Genomic DNA, 16,671 nt, shown 5'->3' with positions numbered 1-16,671 from the left:
GGGTGTTAACGCACTGAGCCAAATAAGGGCACTGGACTTCTTCCCAATACCTGAAGACATTAGACAATCCTATCACTTTTAAAAATAGGCAGCATAAGTTTGTGTAGAAAATTCTGAAGTAAAACAATGGCAATATAAAACATGGCAATGGCAATATAAAAATTATTTAACAAAAGACTAGGGAATTTCATATTAAAGCATACGTTTTGCTGAAAATAAGAATTTGCTATTGAGTAAAAAAAGACTGTTATGATTATAAAAATGACCCTTAAGTTTATCTTCCCTGTTCCCATTTCTAACATGACTGTCCTCTTCTCAATTTCCACCTAACATTTTTTTCCCCACAGCAGACTCTGGAACTTCACTGCCCAATACAATAGCCACTATTTAAATAAAATTCATTCATTCATTTTTCTCAGACTGGCTTGTCACATTTCAAGTGCTCAATAGCTGTGTGTTGCTAGTGGTTACCATAACGAGCAGAATAAAACATATCCACCACCACAGAAAGTTCTACTAGTTCTAGAAGATTCAAAATTTTCCGATTTTTAAACATCAATTTTTATGCAAAAATTAGTAATAACTATATGTGGAATGAAACTGCATTGTCTTCTCATGATTTTCAGTTATGGAAAGTAGGCCGCCAATTAACATAGGCAAAATGAGGAGTGAAACATTTTTAAAATTTCTGGAAGTATTCATACTGTAAGCGTCACAGGGCAAGGACTGCGTGGTTATTCTAAGAACCATTACTACTTAACAAAGAGCCTGTGCAGTAGTGGTGTGTGCAACCTTTTTTTTTTAATCCTCACCTGAGGATATTTTTCTATTTATCTTTAGATAGAGTAGGAGGAGGGAGAGGGGTAGAGAAACATCGATGTGAGAGGGACACATCGACTGATTGCCACCCACCAGACCCCGACCAGGGCTGGGAATGAACTGCAACCGAGGTACATGCCTTTGGCCGGTATCAGATCCAGGACTCTTAGGTACATAGGCTGACACTCTAACCGCTAAGCCAAACCTGCCAGGGGGGTGTCTGCAACTTTCAACAGTAATTTTCTTGGGGGTGGAATTAGAACTTCTCTGACATGTATGGTGGAGAATGGAGAGGTGAGTCTTCATTTTCTATTTCATATGCTTTTTAGTTTAAAACTGCGTATTTAAAATACGCTTAAATACTTTTTTAAATAGTAAGAATAGTGTTAAAATTGGGAAATGTTTAGGATGGACTATGACTATTTCTCAAAGATGCAGCTTGCCCTCCTACCTCACACCAACAGAATCTCATTTTTAACTCTACCTTGCTACTCTAACATTCAGTAGTATGAATCATTTGTGCAGCCATACCCAGGGGACCCTGCTTGTGTGGGATATATGAAATATACCACTCAAATCAGTTCCTCTATTTTTCATAGTAAGTGAAAACACACCAGGCAAAGAAAACCTGCCTCTCCCATCAGATTCTCAGCCAGCCAAATGATAATACTTAAATTATTGCCATTAGTTATATTAATTGACTGGGAAACTATGTATTAAATAATCCTTTGACTTTAGGAAAATCTCATAACCTTTGTCAATCAAAATAGAAAAAAAAAAGAAGCAACTGAACTGTACTAAATTCTTTCTAAATCAGTATTTTTATGCTCCAGTAATATACTAGTTAGCTTTGTGCTAATAAAGCATTTACGTGAACAATTTCTATAAGTTAAAAAAATTTTCCTGAAATGTGCCTTAAGATGTTAATGTACTTAATATTTAGCCCTGCTGGTATTGCTCAGTGGATTGAACATCAGTCCCATGGACTTAGAGGTCCCGGTTTGATTCCTGATCAAGGCACATACCCGGGTTTCAGGCTTAATCCCCAGTGGGGGAAATATAGCAGGCAGTTGATCTTTGTATCTCTCTAACATTGATATTTTTATCTCTCTCCCTTCCTCTCTCTAAACAACAAAACAAAAAAACCTCAACAAAAACATTTAAAATCACAGCATTATCAATTGCCCAGAATTGTTGTACTTCGTCTAAATAATTTGGTTTTCTTTAGGTGTTGAGTTTTCTCAATCTTATTTTCCGTATTTACAGTGTCTTGAAATAATAAAATCATCTATTTTATTCTTTTGTCACAGAGCAAGCTCATTAATTGGATAGATTCCAAATTTAACACTTGTATGCTTTATCTTCTTCTCGGTTGAATAAATATCCAAAAAATGTTAACAATGTTGCACTAAACCTAGTCAATGATAAATATTATGCTTTCAAAGCTTCCTGAATCTTGTGACTCTTATTTACCCAAATCCTCATAACCAGTGGAAACAATCATCTTTGATGATTGTGAATAGATGCAATAAAAGAGTTTTAGAAATCACACAGAATGTAGAGGGTATCTTTACACTAAATTAAAACTTTATTGAATAAACACTCTCCAGAACACATGATCCAATGGACTAGGTCTACATTACATGCAAAGAAGCTGAACATGACAGTAGTTTAACATGGAATGTCAAACAAATTAGTATTTCTCATTGTATAAAACTGTTTATGTAGATGGCATGCAAGATGAAAGGTATGATACTCTGTATCTTCACTAATCTGTGATGAATTTTAAAAGGGCATCTGAAGAAACTGGAAGATTTCTTTAACATATTTCAAATAAATTAGTTACATGTGTACTACTGAACCGCCTTTGATCTCTCTTGCATACCAAATAAAATCTTAGTGCAAACATCAAAGTTGCTAGTCACCCTAAAAGACTGTCAAACGCATAACAGAATACAAGTTCTGAATCAATATGCATTAAGTAGGACAAAACCAATACCATTTACTGCAAAATTCATTTAGGCACATTTAAAAGTCCACTCTAAGCATTTCTTCTAAGTCTCTCACATTAATTACTAAAGCCTGTTTACAGTACTAAAATTCTATCATTCAAGCATCAATGATTACATTTCAGAGAAAGAAAATCATTCATTTCAGCAATAGCATTACTGCTACATTCTAAAAAGAAAAAAGAAAAAAAAAATCATAATTAACAAAACTAGTATCCATAATAGGATACACAGGGGAAAACATTTTAGGAAAAAAGTGTGCTTTACTTGCACAGCAGGAATTATATAATGTAAACACCATTATTGGCCCACACCACAAAATCCATGAGAAAGGTTCAAATTTGAACACTGTGGGTGCATTATTTTCAAATCTGTGTTTGAGTTTATACTGTATCTGTTTGTACCAATACATGACAAATAAAACACACTCTTCCACACACATACATATACAAGTGATTGTTAAATATTGAACATGGCTTGCTTCCCTGACTCAACTCAAAAAATGTTGTGACATCCCAACTGTTTTAAACATGTTTACAGAAATCATTAAATGAATGTGAATAGTAGTTGAGGAATGATGAAAAAGTGATGGTAATAAAATGTGAGTGGATGTAAAAAAGAATGTACATAGAACATGGCTGAGATATGCAAATGCACGGGAAGTCTTTTCCTGTGGGCCTTGAACTTTTAACTGATACCAAGAATAAAAAATATAGTAGCACAAGTCCACTGATACCTGGACTGTCAGGCCTAGAAAGCTTACCTTCAAAGTGCAAATTTTAACAATGGAATGTTTTAGCAGGGACATAAGAACAATCCTCCATCCTTTTCTTGATAAAAAAAAAAGAAATAAGATGTTCAGAAAGCATTTTTTTTTTTTCCTGGACAAAGTTATTTCAGTTTCTTGGTAAAACAAAAAGAATTTAGCCAAAATATCACCCACTCTTTCACATATACAGAACTAGTCTTAGGAGTGTGGGGTAGGGTGAGAGAAAAGGCCCTTACCTATGTATCACCTAATGCAACTTCTATTATTAGAACTTAAGTTCTTTGAATCAACTACATTAAATACCAACATGTACCTCCCTTATCCCCTCCCTCTCCACCCAACCTATCCCAAACACCCCAATGAACTCAGGTATTCTAATATCTTTGTGTTTTCTAAGCCTCACGACAAAGGCTGTTGAGTACCACCTTCACTGGAACAAAATGAACACCTAAGGTGCACCTCCTACAGCACCTTTTTCTTCTCCACAACTGAGTGGAAGCTTGATGCTTTCAAGACTGGATCTAGATTTCGAGGTCATCAGGCCGAGGCCGGCTGCTGGCGCGACTGCTGGCTCTGCTGGAAGGCCTCTGGTCCACAATGGCTAGTGGTTGTAGTTCATGTCCAGCAGCTAATTTTTTAGAATTCTGGTTGTCATCGGGGAAGTCAAAAGGCTGTGCGTGGGAGTTGGAGATGGTGCTTCCTGCCTGCCCCATTCGATTTTGTTCTGCACTGTAATTAGCCCAGTTTTGCTCACTTGCTTGTTTGTTGTAATTGCGGCATGAAGAATTGTTTCTGTCTCCAGTAACCAGCTTGTACCCGGGAGGAGACATGGGCGAGAGGGGAGCAGTTGGGGAGGAGCAACCATTGAAATAAGTGTATTTTGGAGATCCACAGTCTTTGGAGGGGCTTAGTGGGCCGGTGCTAGCATGGTAAGGATCGCTCTTCCCTTTCACACGATCCTTAACTCCCTTGAAGAAGACATAGAAGAGTTCGATGATGTTCAAGGCGAGAGACACCAAGGACACTACCAGCATGAAGATGATGAAGATGGTTTTCTCCGTGGGGCGAGACAGGAAGCAGTCCACCTGATGTGGGCAGGGTTCTCTTTTGCAAGTGTACACGGCACTCAAGCTGAATCCATAGATGTACCACTGGATCAGCAAGAAGGCCACCTCGAAGACAGACTTGAAGAGGATGCTGATGATGTAGGTCCGTAGCAAGCCCCCTCGCATTTTCACCTTGCCGTGCTCTTCAATGCCATACTTGAACTTCTTTATTTCAATCTGCTTCAGGTGCATGTCCACATTCATGCCATCTGTCTGGGCCACCTTGAGTTCCTCCTCTCTTTTGTTCAGCTTCTCCTCCTTCCGCATCACGTAGAACACGTGAGCCAGGTACAAGAGTGTGGGAACAGACACAAAGATGATCTGCAGGACCCAGAAGCGCACATGAGAGATTGGGAAGGACTTGTCATAGCAGACATTTTCACAGCCGGGTTGCTGAGTGTTACAACGAAAGGCAGACTGCTCATCACCCCAGGCTGACTCAACTGCTGTTCCCAGCAGCAGGATCCGGAAAATGAAAAGGACTGATAGCCACACCTTTCCTCCGGCAGTGGAATAGGCTTGAACCTTGTCCAGGAGTTTGCCTAAGGCACTCCAGTCACCCATGTTGCCTGGGCAATGTCTGAAAAGAAGCAAAAAGACAACTGAATGATCATAACTGAATGATAAAATAATGCAAATTATTAGTTTAATATATAGTTTATTTTAGCCAACAGTTAAAATATTATAAAAGGTCTCGGATTTTTCTAGCAATGTCACAAAAAACAACTGAACACTCTTTCTGCCCCATTCTCTCCACCCCCATAAGAGGTCTTATAATTTTCTTGATACAGTAAGACACAGATGTAGCAGAGCCTCCATGCCAATTAAATTGCAATCCCCCCCCCCTTTACATTTTTTAATTCTTTTTTTTTTCTTTATTGATTTTAGAGAGAGAAAGGGTGAGGGAGAGAGAGACAGAAACTTTCAATGAAAGAGAACATCAGTTGATCAGCCACCTCCCTGCATGCCCTGCACTGGTGATTTGGCCCACAACCTGGGCATGTGCCCTGACCAGGAATTGAACCTGGCCTCTTGGTACATGGGTCAATGCTCAACCACTAAGCCACACTGGCAGGGTTATTTTTTTTTCTTTTTAATTAATTTATTTTTCTTACAGATGTTTCTCCTTGCCCCCCATTGACACCCTCTCCCCTCACCCCTGCTCTTCACAGTATTGTTGTCTATAAGTTCTTTGGTTTCTCTCTTCCCGCCCGCGCCCCCCTCCTCTGAGGTTTGTCAGTCTGATCTCTACCTCTATGTCTCTGGGTCTCTGAGGTTTGTCAGTCTGATCCCTACCTCTATGTCTCTGGGTTTATTTCTTACATTGCAATCTTAACCTGTGAAGATGTTGCTCAACCACTACCTCTGCACGTGACTCAAGGAGCTGTCTGACTGCTATATGCCTCTTCTGATTTTATCTACCTGATAAATGAGGACGGTTCTTGCCTGGTAGGCAGGCCTGTGTCTGGATACAAGCCTAAGCAAAATGCTGATGTGCTGTACTATTGAAAAAGCCTCATAGCTAAGAAGTGAGGTGAGGACACCCATGAACATACATATACATGCAAATACACATGTATGTAACCTGTTTCCAAACCTCAATCTTATATAGCACTTTATTCCTAATTGCATTTCGAAATGTTTCTCTTTGCTATTTCAAGGGCAGTCTGTGCATTCTGTATATTATGGTCATTTACACTTCTGTCTCTTCCTACAGTGACTTATGTGATTCAGAAGTCTGTCTTCTGACCAAATAAAATATGTTGTACTGAAATGCACCATTTTGACATAATGTATCATTATATGCAAGAACCTACTTTCAAAAACAAAAACTAAATGCCCATTATATTTTAAGTAAAAGTTCAATTTGTCTCCCTTCTAATTACAGCCCGGAAAATAAAGATCACTCTAGCAAAAATGATTGGTTTTCATCTTTTTATTGCTATATACTTACTTCAAGTTCCCTTACCAGGTTTTGGGCCCTTGGCCTATGCAGTGTCTAAATTTCCTATCACTACCTAATTATCTAAGCCTAGAACTTTCCCATTATTGAAGATGAGAAAGAAATCAGAGTCTATGGAGACTGCAGATATTCCCAGTTATTTATTTCATTGTATATTTCCAATTACCAATAGTTCATTTAATTGATAAAAATTGAGGTCTTAAAGGTATAGGAAAGATTTAACTACCAGCAGAGCCAGAAGTCTTATGACCCCACGTCCAAGGCATCACACAGGTTGTAAAATTATAACAAAGCTGGCTTAGGGCTAGAAATGTTCCCTTGCTTTGACATATACAATCTTAGTGAGGGGCAAAAGCTGGAAAGAAATAAGTAACATCACATGTGGCAGGCATAGAGAATATAGTCTAATTTTCAGCAGAAAACAGTAATTAGGGGATTTAGAAAAGAATGAAGTAGTAAAAGATTATTTAATAATTAAAAACAAGCGAAGCAAAGACTTTTCCAGGAGCTTAGTAACAAATTTTAAACAGTGTAACTAAAAGTAGGATTATACAGACTTCTTAGAATTATGTTCATGATTTGAATATAGAGAGGTTTCTCATCTGGTATTGAACTATGAGCTGTCTCCTCCCTGGAGGAAGTAAATGAACTCCAGGGAGTCTTCTTCCTTACCATGCAACATTACGTGTCTGTCTAATGCTCGTCCTGGCTACAGAGCCAGAAAAAAAAGAAATGGAAAACTGACCTGTGATTTCCTGAATGAAACAAAGAGATGGCTGATCCATAAAGTGAAACTAAGCACAAGCTATCTAAATTAGCAGATGATAGGTATCTTCCAGGACGGCGTAGAAGCTGGTGCCAAAGAATGCTGGGGTAAGCGTGGGAGGTGACTGGGCAGGTCACAGAAATAATGCTCCCCCAGTGGTCATAAAAAGGGAGCATCCCTTTTACTTTTAGGAAGGACCATTTTAGATTGTGTAGTCACAAGTTAGACAGTAAAATTGATTGATGAAAAGAGCAGTCAAACAAGAACAAAGGCTTGCAGGGTTGACAAAGAGGGTTAAATCACCACGGGAAGGCTTGAAGAGTAATTTAGCTTTGATGAACAGTTTGATGGTGAGAGAATGTAAAAGAACAAAAACCTACAATGTAGCAGAAAATACTACATTGGCAATGAAGAAGAACAGTCCATGAAGGTCAAACAAACATAACAGGATTTTTGGAGCTTTATCAATAGACAGTTTCTATGTGATGATGTGTAAATTGGCCCTAATTCTGTTTGTAGAGAATTACATATTTTGCCAGTGTCATCTGCTTTTGCTCAGATATTCCAACTGTGGTGAGGGGTGGGAGTGGGGGGAACAACAGAAACAATCAAGTGTAAAATGTTAAATTGTTTGCATACATATCACATTTACACAATGATCGAGTTCAAAACAAACTTAACATATTTAGAAATATGACCAGGCACACTGAGAAGTTGTCATTTTGGTCAGTAGAAATATATATGCTTGTGGAAATCAGCTACTAAGATTTTTACATTCTATTCAAAATAAAACGACTTTTGTATGATTTTGAGATGCCTTGGAAATACCCCCTACTCCCAACATTAAATGAATTAGGTCACTGTAGCAGCTCTTTAGTAATATACCAACAACTTAATTGCAAAGTTGTCTTTTCTTTAAGCACCCACACAGTTTTCCTTTTGCATGGAGTTACACTCTTTGATCTGAATAACATGAATTATCCAATCGGACACCTAGTATCCTGTCATTATCATTATCATAGAGACCGTCAGATAATGTTTAATGTAATGGCTTATGCTTGTGATTCTCAAGGAGAGTTAACAAAAATAGTAACCTTTTCAGGTAGTTGTTCACTTTGTTGTGAATCAAAAGTTCTGTCAAAAGGTTGTCGCCCCATTAATATTTTCATTTTTTCAAGTTTTAGTTGAAGAATTATGTACTTTTATAAGGAAGAGACATAAGTATATGTTTACAGAATCCTTGGCATTGATTTACAGACTATACACCTCATTCATCTTCACCACGATACAGGTATATTCCTTATTTGATACATGGGAAAACCACAGCAGCCGAACATATATCATGTATGTTCATACCTTCATCTCCAGGTTCCAAAGTTGGAACTTTGTAAATAGACGAAGGCCCAGGTTAAGAAGCTGTGCGAAATTCTCATGAGGATCAATGCTCGCCTGCAGCTGGACCACCTTCACCTTTTTGTGCTTTGTATCATGTTAGATCACATTTTCTGTGTAATCTAGACGAGAGCCCAAAAGCCACAGGCACTCAAGTGTGACCTGCCCAAGGACCCTCTGCTCCCTTTACAGTCTAGTTTTTGAACTACATCACAATCACTTGGCAGCATTTGTTAAAAACATACATTCCTGGCACTCACCAGTCTGAATAAATCTGATTTTGGGGGGAGAGGAAGAACAAGATTAGGAAATTAGTCTTTTGTTTCTTTAAAAAAAAAAAAAAAGCACCAGGTGATTCTGAAAAAAGATTTCAGGCTAGGAAACAAATAATAGTTTCTTGACATTTCTGGTGCTCTCTTAGTCAAAATATCCAGGAGGGCAGGAAGGGATAGAGGGTGTCAAAAAGGTTGGGCAGTGGGGAAGGGTGCACAGCATGAGGCTCTCTGCACCCCTGGGAACTGAGCTCACCCTTTCCTGCCCCCCACCCCACCAGTGGTACTCCACCAACACCTGCTGCTCCCCAAGAGTACAGGGACTCAAATATTTCATGGAAAATAAAAATAAAGCTTCAATTTAAAATATTGACAATCTCTTTTTCCAGAACTTTAAAAACAAATCACTGTGCCAAAGCTGCCATGAAGTCACTGCATCTCACTAATGTCCGAATAACTACTAGGAGAATCAGAAAACATTTTCCTTTCAATTGTAAAGATTTCCCCAAGAAGAGACAACTGTAATGAATTGAGAGTGCAGACTTAAAATAAAGGTAAATAGGATTGCTGAAAACTAAAGTGAGACTTGATATCTATCACCTTTTTATGATAGAAAGAAAACACTTAGGGAAGATCAAGGTCATTTAATATTTAAAAGAATAAAATCCCAATATCTAAAAATGCATAATGAAATGTCTAAAGAAGTTCCTGGTAAAATCGTTTAATGGATTTCTTGGGGGGAAAGCGAAGTGGGATGTGTGTGTTTCTAATGTACTAAGACCAAAAAATTAATTTAAGCCCCAAACTAAAATGTAAACCCTCCTAATGTCTTTAACTTTTAAAAGAGACCCTGTCCTTTGCAGTAAGGTCTGAATGGGCTTGGTTTTGACCATTCTTCTACAGTTACAACATCCAGATGTTCTTTCCGCAATATTCATACCCACACATAATTAACATAACCCATTTTCAACCCATCAGCAAATACTACAGGTCTGTCTTCCCCACCAAAATCCAGACCATGAGTCTCACCACCACTCTGGCTCATAGCCTGGTCTCAGCCATCTTCAGGTTTCATGTCAGTAGCCTAGTCAACTTGCTTGCTGACCTATTCTCCTCAATCCTGAAAAAATAATCTAAGAGGGAGATCTGCTCTGGTAACACCTCATCAGCCACCACTCCAGCCCTGTCACTTCCTATTCCCCCCGTCCAGCTTTTTTTCTTAACAACCTTTAGCTCCATTTGACATATTATATATTTTTACCTGCTCATTGCTTGTCTCCCTTCATTACAAGGTTTTATTACTGCCCGCGCTCCTCAACTAGAATGTGAGCGCCGTAAGAGAGCTTGTTTTGTCCATTGCTGTATACCCAGTGCTTAAAAGAGTAAGAGTAATAGATAAATTAAATGGAGTCTGTACCAAAAAAAAAAAAAAAAAAACACCACAAAAAATAAAACCAACAAAAAGAAAAAAAAAAGTACTGGAAGCATCTCATATTATACAGACTATTAAATTTTCAAGTGCCAATTGTTGAAACAGAGCTGTCTGTTGAAACAACATGCTTCAAATGGCTCCTGAGCAGGCAATAGGACTGAACTAATAAAAAAGGCTCTTTAAGAGCTTCTTGCATTTCTTCGGCTTGATCAGAGTGATCTGGGATGCCTGCAGAACTGCAGCATGTATCCTAGATGTTTATTCAGTTTCACTGTTATGTTGTTACAGGTTAGGATCGAAAAATAACAACAAAAACATGTTGTCCCCCAATTCTATGGTATTCTAACTCTGGTTGGTTGTACCACATAATTGTATTGTCACTGAGAACCCAACTGCAAGAAGGAACAGCCTGTTTACACTTGTGTTTTATTTCAATGATGAGAAGTCTTGGCCAAAGGTTGGGGGGTCTGAGGAAGAGCAAGACCTGATATTTACCCCAGTGAATGTAACATCGCTATATAGTCTTAGTCTATGTAGGTTACATAATTTCTCAGGTACCATGGAAAATAGTCCCAGTTTATCAGAAAATACACAATTTGCTCCCTTATACCCGCCAGTTAGCCTAACTTTGTGATGCAGTAAATTCCATGTAAACATCTGTCTATTCAATTTAAAATTCTGTCTCCGATTCCCTGATTTTCCTTAAACTTCCATTGTAAAGAATAATACCTCACATTTCCACAGGCATTTTACGCATGACATTGAACTGCATAAAGTTATTTTGTGGGGGATGAAAAAGAGACCAACAAGCTTTTCTCTCCTTGGCTCTCACCCCTCATCACATATTCAACCTACACCTGCCTCCACAGAACAATGAAATGGAGGTTAAGGAGTGAAGAACTCCATCCAGAGAAGGTGATGTCTGCCAAACAGGGACAATTAAATCCCCTACCTCGTTCAACAGCTACCACCCAATTCCCCCATTAACACAAGTTTCTCGAGGCCACCTCAGAGGTGCTAGATGAGACACCCTAAGTCAGAAGAAGCTGCAGGTTAAAAGCCATGTTCTTCTATTGTTATGATGGACTTAAAAACATCGTTCTCAGTTTTTGGGGTTTCCCCCCACCTTCACCTCCAAATTGACTATTTCTACTGAAAAGTCTGGCTATTCTGTTTTCATATAAACACGTCCCTAAGACCTTCACAGTGTATTACAAACGGTCTATGTTCTTCAGTGAGCACTGAATGAGATAACTCATGCACATGAAGCTCTTAGTAAGAACTCAGTCAAGTTTCGCTAGTACTCTTTAAAAGATCTTTAGATATAATTACAGCTTATTTATTTTCTCAGTTTGGCATCTTTTCTTTAGCAAAATAACAAAGAAGTGATTAACAGTTTCCTAATGGAAATCAAAATAAATTAGTTTTCAAGATGCTCTTGTAATGAGTACAATATTGCTATTTTAGCAATATCATACAGATTTATGAGAACTGGCCCTTTATCAATTGATAGGGAGAAAGAAAGACCATTTAGAGTGTCTGCCTTCCTTGTGTTTCTGTTTGGAGGCATTTCCCCCAAATCATGAAAAAAAGCCATCTTATAGAATGCATCTGGCACACAAAAATTGCTTTAAAAAAACAAAACAAAACATAAAGAACATTATTTTTTTTTATATATTATTGTAAATTTTAAGCATTCCATAAAACATATTTTTAAAGAAATCACTTAGAAAGGTAGGGAAATTAAGATGAAGAGTATGGAACTTTTAAAGGCTAACGTCATTGAGTTTATTTATATACTAGGTAGGGGATTTATATATAAATCACCATGGTTTGTGTTTTAATTTTGGCAAAAGATAGTTTGTACATACACAGCCAAACTGTGAATTTAGACAGGCGAAGTGGAGAATTTAGGTCATCATCCCAAGGATCCCCCCAAATAAATAAATTAACCTAAATTAACCTCCCACAGAAGAGAAACTCTGGAAAATTGTTTTTAATGTGACGTATCCATCTAAATCAAATACTGACATTAACGATAAACACTAGATAATTAATTGCTTTTCTTTCCAGGACTGAATTGGTGAGTATGAACAAGCTTCAACAATCTATTAAAAACAGTTGAGAATCTTTAAAGTCAGAACAACAGGAAAGGTGGAGTAGAAGGTATTAATCACTGGTGACTTTCCCATCATTTCCTTTCCTCCAGCAACACATTTAAAGGCTAGGAGTCTCATTCCTAGGGACACCTCTGGATATTGTAAGTGAAACAGGAATACACTGTTACCATGAGTTTTCCATCCTTCTCAATGCAGGAATTGGAAATATTTAAGTAACAAAACTGTCAATATTTGAAAACACACCCTTTTAGACCCTTGCTGTAGAGTGTCTCTGGAACCCTGTTTTCCAGGGAGAGCCAGCAGCACAGGCATTGCACTGTGGAGGGTGGGCAGCTAAGTTTATGGGGCGGCTGAGCTGAGAAACTTCGACAGGTATTAGAATAATGTGGAATGTTTAAACAGGGAAGAAAGTGAGAGCAAAGCACTACCACTGCACTGTCCAGGCAAAGGACAGGTGACAAATATACCCCGACTTTGGACACTGCAAAGCATCACATGTTAGGGGAACATGTTTCAGTAGCACAGGATTCAACCCATTGCCAGGACAGAAAATACTTCCCGCCATTGGTATAATTTCCCATCAATTAGGCCTACCTAGAAGAATTCATTCCTCGTCCCCAGGGCATTTTCTATGTAACTGGCTTATTTCAGTTTGGGGATGGATTTACTTTAATGAGATCTCTGCATTACCACAGGCTTTTATTTCAGTAGTCTTTGTACAAAAGTCAAGATTAGGCTTCTCTACAAAATAATGATGATAATCTCATAATCTATTTTTTAAATGGCCAGGGGGCCACCCCTCAAGTTTGCCCAATTTCCCAGAAGGTGACATTTAGCATCTCTTTAACGCTAACCTGATCTGAGAGGCAAAAGAAACTAAATCCTCCTCCAAGTAAAGCCCTGTTTTCCCAAGTTTGTAGCTCCCCCTTCCCACCCTACTGCGCACTTGTCCAGGAGCACAGGCACGCCTTAGCGTGTGCAGGAGGCTGCTGAGGAGTGGAAGGATAAGCTTTACCAGGGATGCTCTGTAAACACTGGGACGGCGAACTGGGAGCCTAGTGTGGGCGATCCGCTGCTCGGAACTTCAGGTTTGAGCTTCCGAATCCCGAATGGATCTGCCTTTGGACACGTCATGAGCTCTTTCCTAGTTTCATCATGGGGCTCCCCGTCTCGCCCCCCGCCCCTCCCCCAGTCACCGCGACCGTGCCCTACCCCACATTCTTGAGACGTTTCGAGAACTTCCAGGAGAGTTACAAGTGCAATGTAAGCACGGTCATTCCCAAAGTACTCAGACTTCCTTACTAACGCTTCTTCACCGGGAATTCACGAAAGGAAAAAACAAAAACAAAAAAACCCACATACACAAAAAGCACTGGGGACGGGGGTTGGAGGTTCGAGAAATTAGATGGACTCGCTTCATTAACGTGATCATTTGCTCTTGTTCTACCACTTGGCCGGCAGTCATCCCAGGACCCCCGCCCCCCCCTCGGTGGCGGAACTGGGACCTGCGCGGGTTTGACGTGTCAGGAAGGACCCGGGGGAGACGGCTCAGCCAGACGCCGCACGTCCCGGGGCCCGAGCCGCGGGCGCCCCGCGAGCGGGCGGGCGCTAAGGCTGCACAGCGTGTCCCGGCCTCAGGCCTCCGCTAAGCTTTCATTTTTATTGCTTTTCGGCATTCTCGGTGCAGACAGTTCACACTGCAGGGTCCCGCTAAGTATCTAAACGAATCACCCTGGTCTGGGGAGTGAGCACAGACAGAATCCTTAGCGAGCACGCTAACAAGAATGTGTGTCACTAATGCGAGCATTTAAGAACCTGAACCCTTTTAAATGACAAACCGGCGTCCTCTTCAGCTACCGGCAGCTCCCGCTCAAAAGTGTTGCTGAGAGCTCTGAAGTCGGCTACAGGTTGGGACAGGCAGGAGGCGGGGGGTGGGGGGAGTGAGCTCCCTCTAAAGCGTGTCCAAAAAATTTCGATTCATATTCTTTCTAGGAGCTCTGGTTTTAGGAGACAGTTTTGGAAATGCACCCTGGCATACACTCTTCTGAACATCTGCTCCCCCTCGCCCCCCGCCCGGTAACACTTTGTAAGCGACCATCCACCACCCATTCACGGGACTTCACCTCCAGAACTGCCGACGTGGTAGGGTAAAAAGGTGGCCCTCCGGAGGGTCTCAAATTTTTCCACAGTGCTTGCGAAAACAAAGTAACTCTCTACTGTTGCTTTAAAAACCTCAATATTACAACAGACTTTCATACCTTTTTGTTTACCGGGAAAATTCTAGGAAGGGACCACGTGGAAGTCAAGTAACCGCAAGGTCCTAACAAAGCACTTTGTTAAGAAGCTTGCTTTGCAAGGCTATAGAACGGCAATCAAGATTTCCATAAGAAAAAGCACGGAATGTAGACTTCTATAGCGAGCACATCAAGCAAATTTGCACTTTGATTTTGTGACATTGTCAGTCAAATTTCCACCACAGGCCCCCAGCTAATCGCCCCCCCCCCCCCGCCGCCAGTTACAAAGCACCTAGACTACTACAGAATAAGAAAGAAGTAAAAGTACACTCTAAAATGAAGAACCAAATATCCAGAAAAGTAGTGCTTTATTCTAATCAGAAAGGTCTGAATCTTATTTTACCTGTTGCATTGTTAATACAAACTTTTTTTAACAGTCCAAAAAATAAATACCGAGCGTTTAATTTAAACTTTCAAACTACAGAAACGCTTTCAAGGTCATCATTGCAATGACAGCATCATGTCAAAGGTACATTTATGTAACACACTTAAAAACTTGAGAAAAGTTTTACTTGTAGAAAAAGAAGCGAATAGGTAAAAGTTTTTAAAAACTTACTCTTTCTCTTAAAAGAAGTGAAGTCGGCACGCCAACTGATTGAACTCCTTAGAGGGTGAAGTAGAATGAAAAGGCACGTCCAGGCATTCAGACCTGTCTATATTTAAAGTTTAAAAGTCTGCTGCTGTTTGGTACTTTCCTCACTCCTTCCCCCTAATGAAAGAAAAGTGCTGGTACCTCGTAAAAGCTTTTTTCTAACTTGGAGCACAGAGCTTTTAAAAGTTTCAAGCCACTGACTCAACGAGGAGGAGGGGCTAGAAGGGAGGGGAGGGGTAGAGGAAAGGCGGGGAGAAGAGCGGCGAGCAGGCCGGAACGCGGACGGGTGGGGGGAAAGAGGCGAAGAGGAGTAGCAAGGATGAGATAAAGTTGTAGTTGGAAATTTGCTGAGAGATGTGAAAAGATTACAGACGCGAATGCCACTACTTGTAGTTACTCTTCACAGATAACAATGACTGGTTTTAGTGCTTATTGTACTAAAAGTCCAGAGATAATAAAGAGTTGTATATTTTATAATGCTACAAACTTTTCTAAATTAAAAATAGATATGTATATATTACCGTAAATAAAAATGGTGGAAGAAGAGTGTAGCCAGTGCAGATTTGTTTCGTATTGGCCAAGGTGTGTGAAGTTAAAGGTAGGTGTGAGTTATTTGATGATCTAATTCCTTTTCTCCTATTTTAAGTAGGGATAATTTACAAAGAAAATGGTGAAGACAGGAGAGAGAAGTTTCGAAAATGAACAAATGTAGCTATATGCCCATCCCAAATCCACCTTCCAACCCCTTGACTGCTTTGAATTTTTACCCTTTCCTTCAGTTTAGCAAAACCTATATTTACATTTAAAATTTATATATAATACATTTTGACTGTGAAGTCTTGATATAAATCTATCAGATCTCCAGGGAACTGAAAATTTATAATATCTCAGCCCCATTCATGCCAATGCACTAGAAACTGAATCTGTAATGAAATGTCAGGATAATTTTCATGAAACACTGACATGATAAGTTGGCATTAAGTGGGTCCCAAAACAATGAAATTCTGGAGACCATCTCTAAAACCTGCTGGAGAGTTTTCTGCCCAGAGACAGTGGAGCTGAGCATATCATTTTTATGCACCTTTCCACCATTTTCATGTCTCTTCCTGTTCAGCACCCTGTGTTAGGGTGTGTAAT

At 39.6% G+C, this 16,671-nt stretch overlaps 1 protein-coding gene across 1 annotated transcript; it reads right to left on the bottom strand.

The window, feature by feature from the left end:
• Positions 1–2,388: 2,388 nt before the first annotated feature.
• GJA1 (gap junction protein alpha 1) lies at positions 2,389–15,702 on the bottom strand. Its single transcript, XM_036249045.1, has 2 exons — positions 15,499–15,702; positions 2,389–5,283 (listed from the first exon to the last, which is right to left on the bottom strand). Exon 2 carries the CDS (start codon positions 5,265–5,267, stop codon positions 4,119–4,121), a length of 1,149 nt encoding a protein of 382 aa, XP_036104938.1. The 5' UTR covers positions 5,268–5,283; positions 15,499–15,702; the 3' UTR covers positions 2,389–4,118.
• Between the last annotated feature and the right edge of the window lie 969 nt (positions 15,703–16,671).

The sequence above is a fragment of the Molossus molossus genome, unplaced genomic scaffold (assembly GCF_014108415.1).
Source record: "Molossus molossus isolate mMolMol1 unplaced genomic scaffold, mMolMol1.p scaffold_m16_p_8, whole genome shotgun sequence".
Lineage (NCBI taxonomy): Eukaryota > Metazoa > Chordata > Mammalia > Chiroptera > Molossidae > Molossus > Molossus molossus.
Note: the sequence above shows the minus strand (reverse complement) of the source record. Positions and strands in the feature narration are given on the sequence as shown.

What these genes read in the sequence shown, in the direction of transcription:
- GJA1 (XM_036249045.1), bottom strand. Translation starts at nt 5,267, where the DNA reads ATGGGTGACTGGAGTGCCTTAGGCAAACTCCTGGACAAGGTTCAAGCC.